At 41.0% G+C, this 21,189-nt stretch overlaps 2 protein-coding genes across 2 annotated transcripts in view; one reads left to right on the top strand and one right to left on the bottom strand.

Moving 5' to 3' along the window:
• LOC133981875 (cyclin-dependent kinase 17-like) overlaps positions 1 to 12,737 on the bottom strand; it is a 31,839-nt gene extending 19,102 nt beyond the window's left edge. The window contains exons 1-2 of the mRNA XM_062420736.1: positions 12,473 to 12,737; positions 334 to 482 (exon numbers count right to left, since the gene is read on the bottom strand). Coding sequence (XP_062276720.1) covers positions 334 to 460 — 127 coding nt within the window. The 5' untranslated portion in view covers positions 461 to 482; positions 12,473 to 12,737. The remainder of the gene's footprint in view (positions 1 to 333; positions 483 to 12,472) is intronic.
• Positions 12,738 to 16,873: 4,136 nt separating this feature from the next.
• ucmab (upper zone of growth plate and cartilage matrix associated b) lies at positions 16,874 to 21,147 on the top strand. The gene is made up of 5 exons (XM_062421416.1): positions 16,874 to 16,931; positions 17,114 to 17,176; positions 17,285 to 17,380; positions 20,889 to 20,987; positions 21,068 to 21,147. The coding sequence occupies exons 1-5, from the start codon at positions 16,874 to 16,876 to the stop codon at positions 21,145 to 21,147; spliced, it is 396 nt and encodes a 131-aa protein (XP_062277400.1).
• Positions 21,148 to 21,189: the final 42 nt, after the last annotated feature.

The following is a 21,189-nucleotide window of genomic DNA, read 5'->3' as shown; positions in this document are numbered from 1 at the left end:
AGAGTTAACTGGAGCGTACGTTTTAAAATGCATAACTCATGCAGCCTGTCATCGTCATCTTTTTCCAACATATATACATATTGCCGTATCGCATATATGTAAAGCCTAAAAAGCTGTGGCTAATGTGGTTAGTGGTCAGCATCATAAGCTGCAACATCCCCGTTTAGAGTCTATCTAATAAAATAATAAAATGTCCAAAAAAGGGGAAGAAAACTAAAAAAAACAGAAATAATTCTGATGACCTCTACAATCGTTTATTTGTCCAGAAGAAAAAAGTCTCTACACACAAGACTCTACACACAACAATCATCACAAACTGCTCATAAAACCCACCGCTGTCCTTCAGGCCGTTCTCCTCTATGGTCATCTGCTCGGCCAGCTCAGACAGCGACTCGTCGATGGTGTGGCTGCCTCTTAGCGTCTGAGAGAGACGTCGCTTGAACCGCTTCATTTTCTCCATGGAGCTCTCGGGAAGGGGAGGCCTGAGGAGGACAAATTTTTAAAAATGTAAATAGAGAAGCGGTTGTAACCAAAACTAAGTCAAAGATAAGAAGAGATATGTCTCGTTTCAGCAGAGCAATCCCTCTATCTGTGAGCCGCAGTGTTGATGAGGCCTGATAAGATCTGTAATGTAAACTGCCTTTAATTCACAAGAAAACACCTCACCTGCCTGCAGCCATGTTTCACAATCACACACCAAGAGCCAAACGGAAACTGAAGACTTGTTAGATCACCAGGTAACTCATAAACGCTGACACGGACCAATCAGCACTCTGGCGTTAATTATGACTCAGCTCATTCGGGCACGTTACTTTACATTCCTCCCGCTGGGAAAACATGACAAGTCGGTGAGAGATTCTTATGGGTGAGTTTGGAGTACAGTCCCTGGCACACCGGACTGTAAAAGCAAATCCTAAACCGGGGGGATTTGCTGCTGAATGGAGCAGGACTAGCCTGGGACACATCGAGTCCACATCACACATTCCAGCCGCATTTACTGCGTGCATGAGAGTGACTGTCTGTGAGAGCAAAGAGACTGTATGTATGTGTGTGTGTGTGAGAGTGTGAGAGAGAAAGAGAGAGAGAGAGAGAGAGAGAGAGAGAGAGAGAGAGAGAGAGAGAGAGAGAGAGAGCAGGTAAAATTGTGTTAGGAGCGGGAAGAGATTAGAAATCAAGACAGAAGACATTTGGAGACGTTTATTACATGCAGCCTCTCCCTGTGACATCAATGCAGAAATCATGACTCCACTACTGCTGCAGATCTGGACATGTGTCGGTCTGTCTGCCATGCTGATGAGTAAAGCCTTGACATGAAAACATTATGAGTATTACAGTCCCTCGGGGCTTTCTGCCTGGCAGATATTCCCCACTGACGGGCTTTTTGTCTTCCAAATATAACTCCTGAATTCTGTCCAGAGATGCAACAACTGACTCACTCAGTCAGTCAGAGGCAAACAGCAGAAAAAAAGTTAAGAGATGTTTGTCTTTGGAAAACACCCAGGCTGCCCTCTAAACGTTCATGAGTCATCAGTCAGGAAACTTAATATTATCAGTCTGCTTTTATTTCACTGTGTCACTGCACACAGAGAAATACAAGATAAAAGCACGCCATAAAGTGTAACAGTCTTCCTTTTAAAAAAGGACTTAAAACAGCTATTTTCATTATCAATTAATGTGTTTATCTCTTTTTTATTAATCATTTAATCTATAAACATAAAAATAGTATAATATTCCCATCTTAAAGATCCCAGATGTCCCAAAATTGCTTGTGACATCAAAAACCCAAAGACATTCAGTTTACAATATTAAACAGAGTAACCAATGTTTGACATTGGTGCTTAATAAGTTACAATTAAATTGATGATTTCTGTTGACTGATTAAACGCTTCAGTACTATCTCAAAATGACAGATGTGACTGTAATGAGAATATGAAGAAGCATCAGACTAAACTGGCAGAGATGGAAGCACAGGTGTTCGTCGCCTGCAAGGCATTTCTGCCTGTCGCACCTCTGCCGGTGCAAAACATGATTTGACTTGAAACTAATCAGAAACACGATAACTTTATCCAAAAAGGTGACAACAGACGACAGCGGCAGGCAGTCAGGCAGTGTACAAAACTGTGCCGGTCCCTTGTTCTTTGAAATATTCACTTTACATTTGAACAACCCAGGAAAAAAATGTGCTGAAGATCCAGTATCTGTGGAGAGAAATTGGCCATTCAGCTGCTGGATCTTCAGTGAGTTAAGAGCTGCAGCGGATGGTTAAAAAAATCTGTACACAGAGTTCAAAGAAGCAGCGATACTGTCCCCATTCAGTCCACATAGCGGAAAGCAGCAACCATCTGTCTGCACTGAGCTTTAGGGCAAAGAAAACTGGACAGAGCCAAGAAATAGAAACAGAAAATAGAAAAGAAATAGAGAGAAATATTAAACTGACTATGAGCACTTAAACTACACAAGGAAACACACAGATCCACAGCTTTAAGTAGCAGTGAAGAAGCTGAAACATCTGAACTTTAATACCCACAAATCAAATCACATTAGATGAGTAAACTACATCCAGGGACGTCGTGGTGGTTGAGTGGTTTAGCACAAGTACCGCAGTGACGTTCCCGGTTCAGTTCTGGCCAATTATCAATCAAGCAAGCAAAACCGAGCACAAACGCCAAAAGTTCTCTGGTTCCAGCTACTTATGACTGTCAATCAGACAAAACAGGCAAATTGAAGGCATCAGAGGGCTTTAAAAGCTTTGAAGAGCAGTTTTTCACAATATATTAATTAGACTGATTGAGGGAATAATTCAAATGACTAAGTTTGCCTCTCTCTCTCTCTTTGTCATAATAAGGGAAATACATTAAAAAAATGTTTTAGAGAGAGAGAGGCACTGTTTAATATAGATGAATCCTACTGTAATTTGGTTTTATATTCTGAACTGGCACTTCTTGTGAGAGGCGTATCTGACATTCAACTCCTTTTTCATTTCAGACTGATACATTTTTACACAATCGTCTCGTATAACTTTCATTATACGTTCATACATACTTTCCTTCTGTGCTTTTTAGTCTGTTAACAATCAAGCTAATTATTTCAGGAACCGAGATGAGGCAGAGCGTCAACTCGACTGTCACAACAGCTGCACATCAGTCAGTACTGCCCCACGCCGCCTCGGCAACAGCACTGGCAGGCGCTCTGTCGTCTCCTGAACAGCTCACTGCCTTACCCACAATCCTGCTGAAGCCTTACACGCGGCCTGCAACATGTGCACGAGACAGAGAAACTACACTCATTACCCTGATGAAGAACTATTTATTCATCACTGGTTTAAAGCATGCCCTGAATGGGACATGGGTGAGTTCATTGTCTCTGCCTCAGAGGTATAAGTTTGCAGCTGCTGTTTTCTGTGTTTTTTTGTAAATGTAAATTAACATTCTAGGTAAAGTAATAACGTGTAGCTTTTCCACATTAAAGTGTCTAAAACAACCAGAACTATGTTATATATATTTATGGAGTTATGTACTTGCATTATCCCAAATATTTCCCACAATGTTAAAATCCAGAGAAATATGTAATTTTAATCAAAGTAACAGTCCGTTTCATCTGGTCAGCAGTCGATGGCATCATACCCCCTTTGTGATGCATCAGCGTTGTGGTTAAAAAGCCAGAAGCTGTCATAAATTGACTTTTTATCCCCTTTTAAGCCACATTTTTATGATACACTTCTTAGATCTAGGTCATTTTTAACTATATCTTTTAACCAGATGAAGGATTTTAGTCATCAGACATCTGGATCTTAAGCCATCAGAGAAACAAGCTGAGCAAACAGCTCGCAGCCCCTCCGGACGTCCCGTGTCTGTCGAACAGCGTCGGAGAAACACTGATTTTTAACGTGAAACTGCTTCATTCAGTGTTTTTACTGGTTTTCATCACCAGGTCTGTTTGTTTTGGAGAGGAGGAAACCTTTGCCAATAATTCGGCTCCTGGTAAAAAAAAAACTCTGAACGATGAACGATGAACACTGAAAGAATCCTAAACAGGAGAAGCTGATTGCAATGACGTCAATGGTCATGATCCCACGTTACTTCACAACTTTGTGCTCTTCATGATATAATTTTGATGATTTTGAGAGACCCAAAACAGAATACATTATATATTGTGCATTTAAAGCTGAAGGGATTAATCAATTTATTATTTTAATCAATGAAAAATGATCAACAGAAGAGTCATCTGCAAAACTTTTGATGATCAATCAATTGTTTTGGTCAAAAATGCAGATATATTTTGTTGTTTCAGCTTCTTAAAAAGGTAAGATTTTCTGCTTTTCTCTGTTTTCTACCATTGTAAACTGAATATCTTTTTAACTGTTGGTTAGACACAGCAAAACATTAGACAGTGTCAACATAGGCTCTAGGAAGTTTTATGATTATGAAAAAATATTTGACAGATGAACTGACAAATGGACTAACTGATATTAATCTGGACCACCAAAACACCAACTGTGTTTACAATAGTTGGGATAAATTTATATCTAGATTATCCAACATGAAATTGAAATTCATTCACTGGTTGGTTTTTGCAGTCGGCCTCTCTTCCATTTCCATTAATATCCAGAATCCTTTGTTAATTTATGAGTGTACATGATTGACATATGAGGGAGTACATTATCATCTCATAAATAACCTGGATATGACTTAGTATTCAGTAGACTCTGTAGGTACAAATCACTTTCTGAGAGCTCCATGGAAACTTAATGGCAGCAGTAGAAAAGAGAAGAAGGGGGGGGGGGGCCTGTCTACAGTGCGCCTGTATCCGCTGGCCCGTGTTCCTGTTCTGGGATCGAGTGTGGAACTTTGGATATGATCCCTGTTCCTAGCCTTATCCCTGCTCCCATAAGTAGGCCGGTCTGAGGTCTGAGCTCCAGATCCGCTGGGAGGTGGCCAGGGACAGGGGAGGGGGTTGTGTAGAGGGTGGAGGGGTCCGAGAGCTGCACTGATTCAGGATTTGTTGCCACGGCAACCCCGCTGCTTTTTCCATGCTGGAAATGCAGAGCACGGCAGGAGACTGCATGCATGTTGATTTTCCGTCTTCCATCTCACACCCTATAGAAACCCCAACCCCCCTCCCCAATTTCCCCCCCAACTACGTCTACATTTTTTTCATCCCCTAAGCTGTCCATCAATACCCACCATGAATCTCACCTCATAGACAAACTCTGACATCTTCAGCTGTATGCTAAATTGCATTTTCCACCTCTGTTTTTACTGGCACATTCAGTCTGCAGGAGATAGATGAGTGAATGCAAGGGAAAAGGAGAGGGGAGGGGGCTGGGGGATTATGGGTGCTGCAGTAGTGACAATAGCCATATGCTTCATATAGATTCTTGTCCTTTTGCTGCTGTAGCCGTGAGCAAACAGCGACTGTGTGGATGATGATGAACAGAGGGCTACTGAAAGGGTAAGACCAGAGTTCCTGCAGCGAGGAACCATCACCACCACCCCCCACCCTCCCATGCGGCAGCCCTGCAACACCAGACTAGACAACACCACCGCTGATGTGCAGCATGTGCAATTGTCCCACTTGTGCAAGCCAGTCACACCACACTCGCCATCGCTGCCACAAGGTTACTATAACCTGGCCACCCGCAGAAACAGGAAAAGCAAGGTCATAACCTCTTGTGACCCCCGCAGGGTTCAGCAAAAACCCCTAGCATCACTGCCTTTAAGGGGACAGAGACCATTCAAAAAAAGTCCCCCTCTCCTCCCTGGCTGCCTCATTTTCAGAAGACAGAAAAACAAAAAGTGTGACTGTTGGCATGATTCATGGGTGAGCTCAGCCTTGCTTTTTCTAAAGAGCAGCCTTTTCTCATCCTGGCCAAGACAATGAGGACATGAGTGAAGGAGCTGGCTCCATTATGGGGGCCTTATATAAAGCCTGCATTGTGCACAGTAAAAAAAAAAGTGGGCTTTTTCTAGAGACACAGGAGGTAGCAGTGTGCTAAGCTGAGCAGTGCTGAGCATCACAACCAGGCAGGCGTGCTGCTTCCCCCATACTGCAGCAGGTGAAGCTTTGTTTTAACGGTGAGATCTGTTTTAACGTCGGACCTGCAGCTTCATTGAGACCAAACGCACAAAAAGTTTCATCATATCATATCTTTTCTTTACTGCTTTCCATCCTCAGTGTGGCAAATTCTTTTCTCACCCTGCTTTCACATTTGTCACACGTCACCTGTGTCCTCAGGCCTGAGTCACGCTGACACACAGGTCAGTGCTAATGTGTGTGTGTGTGTGTGTGTGTGTGTGTGTGTGTGTGTGTGTGTGTGTGTGTGTGTGTGTGTGTGTGTGTGTGTGTGTGTGCATGTGTGTGAGAGAGAGAGTGCGTGTGTGTGTGCATGTAGGACATTCAACAGCAGCAGCAGACTCCTCAACCAGAGTCTGTGGCCGAAGGAGGCCAGGCCAGTCCTGTGACGCACAGCTACAAATCTCACAGGCAATAAGACTCAACACTGGCTGGTTAACGCTGCTGCTATGGTTACGGCAGCTTGAGTGACAGGCCTGCTCCTCTCTAAACTCTCAAATTGCCGGCAGATAGTAGACGCCCAAGTTCAAAACAACAGGTTAGTAGCCGCAGTTTTACAGCATACTGCGCAATAACAGAGTAGTATATGCTCCAGAAAGAGTAGATGTGACTGTCCAACAGCCTAAAGATTTATAATATGATTCAGTATTTAGGGTTGTGACTAAATCAGTTAATCTTTTAGATAATTAGAGTTATCATTCAGTCTATACAATGTTACAAATACATAAAAAATATAATCACAAATGCCAGAGCACAAGCTCACATCTTATAATTACATGTTTTACCTGAAAGCCTTTCTCCAGTGTTTTATAGCAGAGGCCTAAAAACAAACACCACCTCCACTAACATCAGAAAATAAATCATATGCATGCACTTGGGAAAAATGCAGGAAAGCTATTCACACAGCATTTTTTATGGAGTGTAGATAGTGTTTAGGCCCTCATCTCACAACTAAATTGATCAAGACGAGACAAGATGTGTCAGGATCTGCAGTCCCAAACTCAAAGCTATTCAATTTCCAGTAACAGGAGAAGAAGCATATCCTCATGTTTAAGTGAACAGGAGCCAGAGGAGGTGCAAATAAAAAGATTGAAATACTCAAACTTGAAATAAGTGTTAAAGTATTAACTCTCATTCAGAAATGCCAGCCAGTCAGACACTGCTTTACTAGTGTTATTGAAAATGCTTTTTAATTTTTTGTAATTTGTTAATAATAATTTGTATTTTTGAGATGTTCCTTAAATATACAAGTATAGAGTGAGGAAGGGGGGTAAAGCACTGGACTTTCATTAATTTCCTTTCATAAATTTGTCATGAATAGCCAAAGAATTACTAGCAGCACCGCTTAGACTGAACACGATAAGACGGTTTGTGAATGGGATGAGAGGCGGGTGCGAGTTGTGACAGATAAGCTCTGTGCAACCAGCTGGGTTCATCGCAGGACGCTCAGATCAACAGATAGGGTCTGATTTTATCTGGCAGGCGGCAGACTAGTGTCACTCCAAAATAATGATTTTATCCTATCCAATGTTTTGTCAAACGTCCAGGAATTGTTAATTATTGTTATTGTTAATTTGATACGTTTGATTCATTTATTCTAGATAAAAGGCTGCAGGCTTATCACAGACTCCTGTTTGGCTCATTACAGAGATAATCGTCCAGGCGTGGACTCATCTGATCTGAGAGTCAAGTCACCTGGCCGTCGTTTGTGAGTGGAGCATTAGCATCAGAAAAAGCCACCATTAGCCTCCCCCTCCCCGCTCGTTCTCGCACCAGCAGCAGCAGCTTCAGCAGGTCCTGAGAGCCTTTCATGGCTGTTAAAAGACCGGGTTGCTATCTAACTAAGGGCAGGCAGCAGGATGGGGTTATCAGGATATCAGTTTCCATATCACACTGCAAACACAAGCAGCTCTCAGTAGTCTTTGTAGTAACTGTAAGAACTCTGCGGGAGAGTAAACATGCATCTGGTTTGTAACCAACTTTATTCTGTCTGTGTTAATACTGCGTTAAGATTATTTTTCAATTTATCATTTATAGGGCTGCAACTACTGATTATTTTCATTATCAATGTATCTGCTTAGTATGTTCTCAGTTAATCGCTTATACAGTTTGAGTCCTGATGTTTTAACTCAGAGGATATTGAACAAGCCCAAACTTAATTTTCCAGAATTTTTTTGCAAAAAACAGTCCAAATAGATTTCAATTACAAGGATATAAAACAGACAAAAGCAGCTGGAGCTAGCAAATATTTGGGATTTTAAAGTCAGTTATCAATATTTTCTTTCAGCACTAGTCTGCATTTTCTGTGTTGTAAGATCCCAGCCACACTGGTCACAATAAGACCAACTTCAGTGTGAGTGACCAGCAAGTGGTGAGAAACTTGCAAAGCTTTTAAAATTAGATGGAAAATTGATCACATTAGTAAGAAAGACTTTATTTTTAGCAGTCGAACAGAGGTCTACTTTCTCAATCCTTGATTAGAAAAACCCACTGAGCTGAGGTGGAGGGAGCCCGGGGGCTTCTAAATTCACTTAATTAAAAAACCAAACACACGGATTTAACATGGGTTTTTATTAAACCAGTGAGAGCTTAATTATGAACACCTCAACTCAAATATGCAGAGCTATGCTGGCTGTAATAACATTGGTGAGGATCAAGGTCTGTGTGTGTGTGTGTGTGTGTGTGTGTGTGTGTGTGTGTGTGTGTGTGTGTGTGTGTGTGTGTGTGTGTGTGTGTGTGTGTGTGTGTGTGTGTGTGTCATAGGCTACTTTTGGGGACAAATTTCAGGCTGACAAGCAGCTAATTGGGGACGGCATGTCCGATTTGGGACAAAAGCTGTGTCTTCAATTGGGAAAATACTGATTTTTGGGTCAGAGGTTAAGGTTCGGGTTATGATAAGCTTCCAGGAAATGAGTGTACGTCAATTTAATGTTCCCTAAACTGACGCACATATCAGGCCTTCAGGGTCTGATATCTGTATGTGTGTACGTGTGTGTCTGCTTCCAAATAAAGACCAGACATGTGTTCAGACAGCTTCTGCAAATCCTTCCAAGAGTGACGGGAAAAACGGCAATATTTGTCCCTCACCTGTCTCAGACATCAATACTGCAGATGATGACCCAGATATGTGGTTTAAGTTATTACTGTACGACTCAATTAAACAGGTTCTCGGCCAGCTGACTCAGGGGCGAGGATGGCATCTTTGGTACCCACCAGTGAGAGAATCAGGGAGTGGAAGCTGCCAAATTTGCAAGCGGCAGCATTTGTCTTGTGGGGCAACTGCATGCCGGTGCCAGAGTTCTTGTGTTAATGCAGCAGAGAAAAGAGGAAGAGTTTGTATTCATCGCTATCTATAGACAGGAGTGGTGCCTGTGACATAGCAGCTGCTCCCTGGAGAGCGGCGACACATTAACCTTCAGCCAGCTGTCTTGGCCTCCCGCTTTAACATGAGCTCACACACTCAAAAAACACACACTTGTATGCAAAACACACACGTGGAAGAGTGTTAAAAATCGCACAAAAATTCAATGACTTTTGGTTTGAAATCGTCCTGTGTACAACAGTATGATCGAAAGTAGAGACTGAATCATCCATTCATGTGTGCACTCACACACACACTGGACCATCATCTGATCTGTGCGGGGGCTCAAGGGATCAGCGCCACGTGGCTACAGCTGTTTCACAGTGGGTCAGGTTACCCTGCCACCACCATCCCCAAGGCCTTCACCAAGGGAACGACCCCACGTCAAACCAACACACACACACACAGGCACAGGCACAGGCACACCGACCCCCAACAGTTCCCTGTCGTCCTGCAGGTAACAGGCTCAACAGGAGCCCAAAAAAGCAACACACCTCCAGGCACTCCTCAAAGATACACATCTTACGAGCGAGCTCAACAACTTGTGGCTGTCAAACTGAAACCTGCTCGCAGGAAATGAGAGAAAATGCTACAGCAGCACTTTCATTCAGGGACGAAGAAAACAATGAAAACTGTAAACGGTGATATTTGGGGTTGAGTTTCAAAGAGTGAAGACAAAAGCTGGAATTTAAGGCAGGTACAGATTTGTACTCCTCTTTATTTAGTCTCTCTTTTTTAATCACAGTTTCTGATTTTAATCCGAGCCAATTGCAGACTGTTTTTTTAAACTTCCAATCAACACAAAATGAACTGTTGCCTATTTTTATATCAATTAATTGTTTAATCGAAATGTGTCAAATATTTATAAGATCCTCTGTGATAGTAAACAGAGCAGTTTGGGATTTTGGACTGTTGGTCTGACAAAACAAGGAGTTTTTTTTAGAAGTCAAGAAGAAGACCTGAAAAAAACCTGATTTATTGATCATGATATTAATCATTAGTTTCAACCCTAATGTTATCAATGTACAAACATCTGTTTTCCAAATTATTCTGAGCAAGTCATAACTTAAAAACTAACAAAAATGTGTTGTTTAAGTTTTTATTCTACACATATTTAAGAGGCTGGTTTGATTATTGGTCATATTGTGTTTTACGTATTGGAAAAGATCCTTATAAATATTGCGAAAACTATAACACACAGGCTTAGTTGATAGTTTGCATGTGCGTCAGTGGACTTCGAATGATGCTGCAACAACATGACAACAATAAATGTGGCAATGAATACAGCATGTAACTACAAACTCTCCTGGGTGTTTTCACACCAAAATGAACTTCCTCATCAGTTTGCCATGAGAAACCCTCCCACCAGAACAATGATGTCTTCCTTTTGGATATCCTGCTGACTTCACATACCACTCTCTCAAACACAGCTTAAATGTTAGGTTCAGAATATATCTGTCTTAAAACAGTATTCAGGTGCCCATATGAACACTGAATGAGGTTTTCCTTGTTGTGGTCATTCCTCCTGATCATACTAACCATTTAAAGTCCCCCTTCAAATGTGCTTTCAGTGTAAGTAATGGAGGACAAAATCCATGGTGTGTCCTGACAGTAGTCTTGTGCAAAAATGTACTTAAAAGTTGATGTGAAACTTATATGAGGCTTCAGCCGTCATATCAAAAGGATAACTGCCACATTTACAGTCTTAGTAGCATCATATTCCCTCTTTGTTTCCCTGTAGATCTGCAGTGGAGGTATAGTGGCAAAAAGCGGGACTTTGGCACTAAAAAGACTGTAAATTTGAAAGATATGAAGCTCCATATTAGATTCATATAAACTTTTAAATACATTTTTGCACAGTAAGATACACAGCTCAAAATTAGCAAGAGCCACCAGCAAAATAGTAGTGAAATATACAAGTGGATGATAGATTTGTTTCAATCAGTAGCAAAAAGCTGTGATAATCTATTGAGTCATTTATTAGCCATTTAGCCAGTGGACAAAAAAAGTTAATTTTGAATCCCTTTTGTCCCACATCACTTACATTATAAGTGTATTATGAAGAGCTTTTCTAATGGCTAGTGTGAACAGTAGGAATGATTATGGCAGTAAAACCCTATTTAACGCTCATTCGGGCACCTGACTGTATTAAAGCAGGCTTGAAAAGAAAGTGTGAACCAGTCCTTTAACTTCCCTAAGAAGAAAGACAGAAGTAGAGGAATGTTCGGAAAGCTTTATGCCTTGGAGTGATTCCTCGAAACTGTGCAGCAGCAGCAGTGTATAGTGTGTTTCCCATGCTCAGACTCCTGTGTTGCTCCTGTCTTGGCCTTACTACAACAGCTGAAAAGGCTTAAAGCAGCTAATAGTCTACTGGCTGTGTGTGTGTGTGTGTGTGTGTGTGTGTGTGTGTGTGTGTGTGTGTGTGTGTGTGTGTGTGTGTGTGTGTGTGTGTGTGTGTGTGTTGTCTTGTCTTGCTGAGAGGAGCCTTGTACTGTTTGTGTGGTGTTTCAAGTGGTTTGAGAAAGCGGGGTAAAAAAACAAAAAAAAGTGGACCAGACAGACAGGACCATCTCCGAAATGTGGGTCAGTAAATGTTTTGGTAGCAACTATGCAAGACGATACATGCACAAGCTGCCTGCCTGCTTTTACCTTCACAGCTCAGCGTCGTACAGTTTGTGACATGATCAAACCAAAGCAGACTCTTGTGTTTTTTTTCTACGTTATCTTGAAAACAAACTGTGACCTTAAAAGAGGGGGAGAAAAGATAAAAGTATCAACCACTCTCTGAACTTACACCACCGTTCTTTTTTTAAGCTGTGCGTAAGCTTACCTCACTTGTTTGTTTTAGTTAAATGCGGCTATTCACCGGTGAATGGGACAAACCTGAACAAGCGCCTGCATTCACACTGTCACAGTAAACATTGCTGCATTGTTGAGCTCGTTTTGTGTGACGGTTCAGTCACTGCTTCACTATGAAACTACACCGACATTTTTCTTTTTTTAAAAGGACTTATTATAGTTTTAAGTTAACAGGCTCACCAGAAACGATGAGCGTTGCTCCGACCGGAGTCCCCGACCTCGGAGCTTCTTCTCAGGCCGGATGCCGTCTTTCCCTCCGGGCGTGAAGAAGAGAAAAAAAATGCTTTGTGGCTTTGGTGTGGAGGTGGTGGCTACTTTGTGCTCTCTCGCTTATATCCGTGGGGTTGTTGTAGCGTCCACCAGCATCTTTTGTTTTTTCTTAAAGGCGGAGTGGAGCTTTAAAGTTTCACTCCGGGTGTAAAATAGGAAGCGCCGTGTTGTTGGTTTTCCGAGCGTAGACCATGGCAGTGTGAGACCTGATGGTGATTACTGGTTGATCTGAGTGTGTCCTGCCTCCACACAGCCGTGTCATCAAGCGTGTCAGCCGGGGAAACAGCGACACCCAGCGGCCGCTTCTGGAAGAGACGGACAGCTGGCCAGTGTGGTTCCACGGCGGCCCCTACTGGAGGAAATGCTGCACGCCTACTAATCTACATACACATTTCAATAAATGCTCTATTCGAGCAAGGGTGGAAAAAGCGTTCAGATCCTGTACTTAAGTAGATTTGACCTATCTCAAATCTTCCTTTTATAGCCAAGATCATTGAGAAAGTGTTTTTTAATCAACTCAGCAATTTCTTGAACTCCAGTGGCCTTTTTCACAAATTTCAATCAGGCTTCCGACCACATCACAGTACAGAAACAGCTCTTATTAGAGTGTCAGTGTTTAACCTTATGTCATTTAGACATAAGGTTAAACACTGACTCAGGCAAGGTGTCAGTTCTGGTCCTGTTGGATCTCAGTGCTGCGTTTGACACTGTGGATCACAGTATACTGTTGAACAGGTTGGAAACTTGGGCAGGACTCAGCGGAACAGTCCTAGAATGGTTCAGGTCCTACTTGGAGGAGCGGAGTTATTTTGTGACCATTGGAAGTTATGAATCCGATCGAGTGGCTATGACATGTGGAGTTCCTCAGGGGTCAGTTCTTGGACCCCTTCTGTTCAGTCTATATATGCTGCCTTTGGGTCAAATTCTGCAGCACTCTAATGTAGACTATCACAGTTATGCAGATGACACGCAGATATACCTAGCACTGTCCCCGGATGACTACAGTCCAATACAGTCATTGTGTCACTGTTTAGAGCAAGTAACAAATTGGATGAACCAAAATTTCCTTCAATTAAATCAGGACAAAACTGAGGTAATTGTTTTTGGCAATAAAGAGAAGAGGATTGCTGTCAGTAAACATCTCGAGTCACTCTCTCTAAAAACTAGCGACCAAGTCCGAAACCTTGGCGTGCTGATAGACTCAGATCTGACCTTCAGCAGTCATATCAAATCAATCACCAAAACAGCCTTCTATCAGCTTAAGAACATATCCAGAGTGAAGGGTTGATTCATGCTTTCATCTCCAGTAGACTAGACTACTGTAACGGTCTTCTGACTGGACTCCCACAAAAAAGCATTAAACAACTGCAGCTCATTCAGAACGCTGCAGCCCGAGTTTTGACCAGAACAAAGAGATCAGAGCACATTACTCCAGTTCTAAAGTCTTTACACTGGCTCCCAGTCAGCTATAGAATAGATTTTAAAGTTATGCTACTGGTCTACAAATCACTGAATGGTTTAGGTCCAGAATACATGAATGACATGTTAGTAGAATATAAACCCAGTAGAGCTCTGAGATCTACTGACTCAGGTCAGATAGTGGAGCCCAGAGTTCAGACTAAACATGGTGAAGCAGCTTTTAGCTGTTATGCTGCACACAACTGGAACAAACTACCAGCAGAACTGAAATCAGCCCCAACTGTGAATATTTTTAAATCCAGGTTAAAAACACTTCTCTTCTCCTGTGCTTATGATTGAGCTCTTTCAAAGCACTTTAAATTTTAATCTTTCATTTGCACTCTGTCCTTTTAATGATTTTAAAGCAAATCATTATTTTATGCTGCAATCTTATTTTTAATGCTCTATTATAGTATTTTATTTCTCTCTCTTTCTATGTTTCTGTACTTTGTTTTTATTATCTGTTGAATGTTTGTTTTATGTAAAGCACATTGAGTTGCCACTGTGTATGAAATGCGCTATATAAATAAAAAAAAATTTTTTTTTTAAATAAATAAAAAAAGTAAAAGAACCAATACATTCATCAAGGACTCTCCCCTCCCAGGACACCCACACTTCACACTGCTGCCCTCTGCAAGGCGATAAAGGGCCATGACATATCGCACTTCCACACTCCTTACAACAGTTTTACCCAAGTGCCATTAAAAGTATAAACCCTTCAACTCTGCAATAGTACCTCGCAATTAAATCTGACCTACTGCTCTTATTTATTCCTGCATCTGTATTTATTACTACCTCCTATAGGCTATTAATTTATTCTTGCTATTTTTATATGCTCCTTTTTTATCCATAGTGTATTGTATGTTTCATTGTATGTTGTTTTATGTTTATTGTCTGTCGCTGTTTTTATGTGTATTAGCCACAGGGGAATTCACAATTTCGTTGTACTGCTGTGCAATGACAATAAAGGCTTTGAAGTATACAGCAGTAAAAAAGTACTCCATACTCCATACTAAAGTAAAAATCCTGCTTAAATAGAGGTAGGCCTACACAAGTATTTGCTGTAATACTTAAAGTAATAAAGTAAAAGTACTCATTTTGAAATAACTGATATATTATTATTACTGAAGCATCAGTGTTTTAGCAGCATGTTACTGTTGTTGCTGCTGGTGATGGAGCTGGTTTAGTCCAGTGGTTCTCAACCTAGGGGTCAGGCCCCTCCAAAGGGTCACGAGATAAATCTGAGGGGTCATGAGATAGGAGATTAGGAAAGAAGAAGGGGAAAATAAACAATAATAATAATAAACAAATCAATTGTCGGGTTTTTTTTTACATTTTCTCTCATTTTTTATTTTTGGTGAAATATTGGATCATTAGAACATTTATTGACATGAATCCATGTGAGAAGTTAAGAAGGAAAAATCATTATTTAGTGGAGCTGTTAACAGCTCATAGACATCTGAAATGTGAGGCTGACTACACACTGCTTTTTGTAAGATGTCAAAAGCCAAAAACGTTGCAAGCCACTGGTCAGAAAAATGAGAATTAAATACAATACAACTTCTAAGAAAGTGCCTCTTTTTCAGCAGTAAAAAACATGAGGTGGCTGTAGCTCAGGTGTTAAATGGTTTGTGGTTTGATACTGAGCTCTTCTTGTCCACGTGCTGAGGTGTCCTTGAACAGACAGTCCCATAATGCTCCCCAAATGCAGGTCACTTTGCATAAATCACTGTAACATAACACAAGGATGGAGTTCATGACAAAACAGAGAACGTGTAAAAAAAAATGCCACGTCTTACATGTTAAAAAGTCTGTTTAAAAAGGCTTCAGATCCAAAAGCTATTGTATAAACTCATTATTTGACCAGTTCATTCACTTTCCACCAAATTTTTAAATCCGTGAGCAAGTTTTGGAGATCTTCTCTGACCTGCCAAATTTTTTTGTTGCCACATTGTCAGTTAGAATCTCTCTCTTGAATTCAGAGTCCTTTTTTCCTTCAAGTATGCTATTCAGCTGGGGCAAAATAGGTTTTCTTTCTCCTGTGTGCCCTCCTCACTTACCTGAACAAAACATCCTCACTACACATATTATCAGACTCTCCCTCCAATTTCCTCTCACTTCCCTGAGCAACAATCTTTCCACCTTGGATTGCCCCACAAAACAATTTAAACATTCACTCTTTTGTGGGTCACAGCCAGAATTCAGGTGGGAAAAAAACTCAAGCAAACAGAAGGCTGCATACTTTCCAGCAGGAATTTATGCCGAGCAAGAGAGAGCAGCCTTGTTGAGGGGCCCGTTTCAGCTGCATCTGCAGAGGAGACATGAAGCAAAAAAAAAAAAGAAAACCTGTTCCAGCTCTGGGCCTCGGTTGTTTCTCTCACTTCTTTCCAGAGACATCATTGTTTTTGTTGCTTGTCATCCATATTTTTTTCTGATAGACGTTTTTATTAACCAGGAAAGTGTACATTCAACCTACAGTGTAATTTCCAGTGAGTCCTTGTATGACACAGGACTCACAGGTTCATGACTTCACAAAGTGGCGAATTAATTCACAGCGTACACTTCAGAAAGCTTAATCTTATCGTACCTGCACTGGCTGAAAATGATTAGTACACAGTACACAATATGTTTATCAAGTTAGAATTAAATTCTCAGCTTCTTATTAATCAGCACATTCCTGCCCTCTGTAGTTTGTTGGATCCAGCCTCTTATCAGACCTGCATGGTCACTCCCTCCGTCTTCTGACAAGTAGTCAATATTCAGGCTCCCACCCCACCTCTCACATATGTCTTACTCACCTCCTGTTCTCCTTCACTGCTCAAATCTCTCAGCAATTCAGACACAAAGCTGAAGATGTCCTGGACATACACAACCCTCCTGGCGCTCCTCATTGTGCTTTTGGCACTTTCCTGTGAGTCTGATGCAGGAGAATGTGGCATTTGGGTTTTTTGCATCTCACTTGCATGTGGATTTTTATATCAGGAGTTTCTTAGAAGGGTATAGAGTGATTTTAGGTATTTGTTTTCTCTGTCTTTCATGGAGAGGTAAGCATAAAACCTAGTTTCTGTGCTCCTGTTTTGTCCTCTGACTCAGTGTCTTCAGAGGCCGACTCTGCAGCTGTTTCCAGCGGCACAGGCAGTGCTAAGGATCCACAAGGTGAGAAACTACATCAGCGGCATCTCTCCCACTCTGCCTGCAGACAAAATCTTCTTTTTTATCCCTTTATGTTGTGAGCTGAGCCTCCTTTTCCTGCTTGCACTGCAGGTCCACTGAAGAAGATCTTCATGAAGGAGGCTGATGCCTCAAACTTCTTCAGACAGCGCAGCAGACGGGGCGTGAAGTCTCAGGATGAGATTAACGGTGAGTTCAATCACAATTTGTTTTTGTAGCACTAAACCTGGTCAGTCAAGGTGGTTTGTGTGGTTGAATGTTTGTGGTAACATTTGGCATCTGTGCTTCATTATACATGTAAACATTCATTCTCATTTCTTCACCATTGTGCCATAACGAAAGTGTCAACATGCTGCATCCAAACTGATAATAATATTTATGATGATTCACTACAAAACCACTTATCTTAACACCTCATATAGTCCAATTTCAGTCTTTAATATTTATTTTATTCATAAAACATCCTGTACTCACATTAGTATTTGTGGTTTATTATTATTAATAAAGTGAGTATAAGTGAAGGACAATGTGTGGCAAGAACTTTGTTGTAAATGCTACATCCTAAAACAAGAAAAAAAAAAATCTGAAAGTTCCCAGTGAGGTCTCCCACATTTGAGAATTTCCCAGAAAGTAGTGTAACATAATACAGTAAACGTCTGCAGTAAATATCAATAAATGTACACTTGATTCCAGAGAAACTGCTGTGAAGAAACATTTACAACCCCTCAGGGAATTTGTCTTGCACAACAGGAGAGGAATAAAATAGATGTGCATAAAAACAGACATCAGACATCACCTGAAAACACTGACAAGATACAGATCTAATCATATTTACAAGGCCAAAGGTACTGGTGCAAAGTAAAGTCCTTTTTGTTCCTATCCTGGGAATAAATTAGGTGATGTTATCAAACCCTACTCACAGATTTATTTCACTTATTTCACTTTCACTTATTGTTATAAAACAATAATATTGTGTGTCTGTTACGATGATCAAACTGAATAAAATCCCTAAGATGGAGATGAAGATGGATGGATCAAACATGGACCTAAGATGGATAGCTGCAGACTGAATGGACATGTGCAAACATGTTTATGGCAGTCTGAATGTTTTATGAGTGTGGCAGCCAGCAGCTGTTAACTGTCTCCTGGACCTAGTTTGACCAGACACCACCTCAGACCTGTTTGACCACTCAGCAGCACCTCCTTTTCTGCTGGAGGCTGCAGCAGGAGCCACAGGGCAGCATGGAGCTCCCTCACACACACTTCAGTGAAGACTTGTGAATATTCTCCTTACAAGTGTTGTGAAAATTCATATACTGTACAATGTTTGACATTCATAAGTGATTTAACATCACTGTTATGTGTAGTTCCGCCAACAGGAAGGTGAGAGTACACACGACACCAAGACCACTCTGAATTGGAGTTGTATAACAGGCTGTGGGTCTCTGAGTGTGCACACAAAACATTTATGCAGTTATAGGAGGAATATAATGAATACAAAGCAGAGGACACAGTGAAAAGACTGAGATGGACAAGTGAGTGGGAGAAAAACGAAGAAAAAAAGTGGGACATAAATTGTGCTCACTTTGAAGAGCCTCTCCTGCTGCATAATGACAGAAGAGCACAATGTCTCCTTGCAGGTGGATGAAATTTGCAGAGGAAATATCTGAAATATGTATTAGCTGTTTCAGTAGGTGGCTGAAGGTTTTACATCTAAGTGGAGACATCAGACTCCAAACAAATGCTGCTAGCTGCCTTTGTGGGAGCCACAAGAAGCAGGCCAGCTGTGGTGTGTCAGATGAAGGAAATGATGGATGATTAAACCCGCTGTGCAGTATTTCTTAGGGAAAACAAGCCAAAAATAGTGGTTAGATGTTCTCAGTATTCATCCTACTAAACATGTCTGATATGCAGTTCAGCTGTGAATCTTATAAACATCACATTTTGTAATTTACAAAGTGATGTGAATTCCCAACATAAATTCCAGCATAGTTTGCTCCTACTGCATGCACAGACCTGTCCTGAGAATACCAGTGTAGGTCAAAGGTCATGACCGGACTTTGGAAAGGTTAAACCTAGTTTAATCTCAGCTGAAGCTACTGTGGTCAGTGTATGCATTCCAACTGACACTAACTTGCCCACACGTGACAGACAACTACATTTATGTGTACTGATCTTTTTCATATGTCTAAACCTGCAGGTCAGAGGTCACAAGCAGGTTTTCTGAAATCCTTGGACCCATTCCTCTCTGTATTCGTATCAGTAAATAGTTAGGTTCAAGCCTTTCATACTTGGTTTATTAGAGCTTAAAACTGTATTAGAGCATTAGAGCCCAATCCAACAAAAGCTGAAGTTTTCCCTTTTATAGAAGGCATCTGAACTTTTATATGAGTCACTGACAATGTAAACACAACTCAAATAAATTCCGATAATCTCTTATAAACTGACGAAATGAATAACACAGGTTCCTAACATAATTTGGCCTATGTGACCAGAACAGATTTGTGTAAATAACAGCACTTTTCTTCACCCATAGATTAAAGAGGCCACTGTTTATTGCGTAGATAAGCTATCAATTACATTTCTAGTCACATAGTGTAACTCTGAAGATATGTTCATGTTTGAGTCATTTCTTGCCGGATGAGCGTAACTCTGTTAGCCCTCACTTTCTAATAATGTGAGTGTGCCCTCAGATACAAACCTAAAACAGATTTTAAATTAAACTGATTTATAAATCAAAATTATTCTTAAACGGATTAAAAGAAATACAAAACAAAACATTTAAAAACATGAGTTGTGTTTTCACAGTGTGTATGTGCATGTGCAATGTCGACACCTAATAAGCAGCGGTAAAGAAAAGTGGCCCATGGTCGACCCTAATGGTTAATGCCTGGCTTAAAGGATAAGTTTACAATTTTTAAGTCAGCCTTCAAACAATACTCACATGCTCATGGGTGGATATCTGCTAGAGTTACTATAATATTTGAAAGAAATTCACTTGTTATTGCTCTTCACTGCCAGTCTCGACAGGATAAGAAATTAAAGCAACCAAAAATAGTTTCAATAAACAGTATATCAGGGCCTGTGGGTACATGGACTTGTGTACGAAGTGTGAACCTGTTCTTTGATTTAGCTTTTTTTCACACATAAAGCTTGCTGGATCTAGTAAAAAGGGTGAGACATGACTCATTAGACTTCTTTCTGTCACCAAGTTTTTGTGTCTTTGTGTCTTTGTGTCTTGGACACAAGCAGCTTTTATGAATCACAGCTTAACCACAAATACCAGCTCCATGAAGATCACAAAAAGCTGCTTTTGTTCCGAAGCTGTGATTCAGTTCTCTGGTATTTTTAAAAGTTTCTGTTTGGTGATGTTCAGGAGTTATTGTTTCGAGAGTATGTGTGTGTCTATACTTGTCCCTACTGAGCTCTTTTAGTTAACTCATCCCTTAAAAACTCCTCAATAAAACTGATCTTAGTATGGCTCTTTTTAAAGCTGGCACATACAGTAATAGTAATTGCACCCAACTGTGCGCCAGAAGAGCCTGAAGTCAGTTAATTTGTCCAAACTGTCTTTTATGTCGGATGTTTGTTCTGGCCCCTCTTCAGCAAACAGGAGCCAGATTAATATGATAATCAAGTACTGAATCTAGGTGTTCATAACTTTATTAATTCAACTTCTTTCTTCTCTTTCTTACAGCTGAGCACAAGCAGGTTCTGGCTGCAGATGAACGTAGGAGAGAGTTTCATGAGGAGAAGAGGAACGAGTTTGAGAGCTACGCTGAAGAGGAAAATGATGGTATGTGAACTACTCACGTCTGATGCAGCTGAGAGAGAGATGAGTTCATTCACTCTGTGAGCTTTCTCATAATCTTCCAGAACAAGATGAGAAGACCAGAGCGAGCACCGAGCAGTGGAGAGAGTTTCACTATGACGGGATGCATCCTCCACAAGAATAAAACCGTCACACCAACTGAGACCAGAGGGCAGTCAGAGAGGAG

This window comes from Scomber scombrus, chromosome 6, assembly GCF_963691925.1.
Source record: "Scomber scombrus chromosome 6, fScoSco1.1, whole genome shotgun sequence".
Lineage (NCBI taxonomy): Eukaryota > Metazoa > Chordata > Actinopteri > Scombriformes > Scombridae > Scomber > Scomber scombrus.
This window is presented reverse-complemented; position numbering and strand designations above follow the sequence as displayed.

Excerpts from the sequence above, each read along its gene's own strand:
- ucmab (XM_062421416.1), top strand. The coding sequence starts at position 16,874 with ATGTCCTGGACATACACAACCCTCCTGGCGCTCCTCATTGTGCTTTTG. Across the intron at positions 17,177-17,284 it reads CAGTGCTAAGGATCCACAAG|GTCCACTGAAGAAGATCTTC; the intron begins GTGAGAAACTAC and ends CTTGCACTGCAG. Across the intron at positions 17,381-20,888 it reads GTCTCAGGATGAGATTAACG|CTGAGCACAAGCAGGTTCTG; the intron begins GTGAGTTCAATC and ends TCTTTCTTACAG.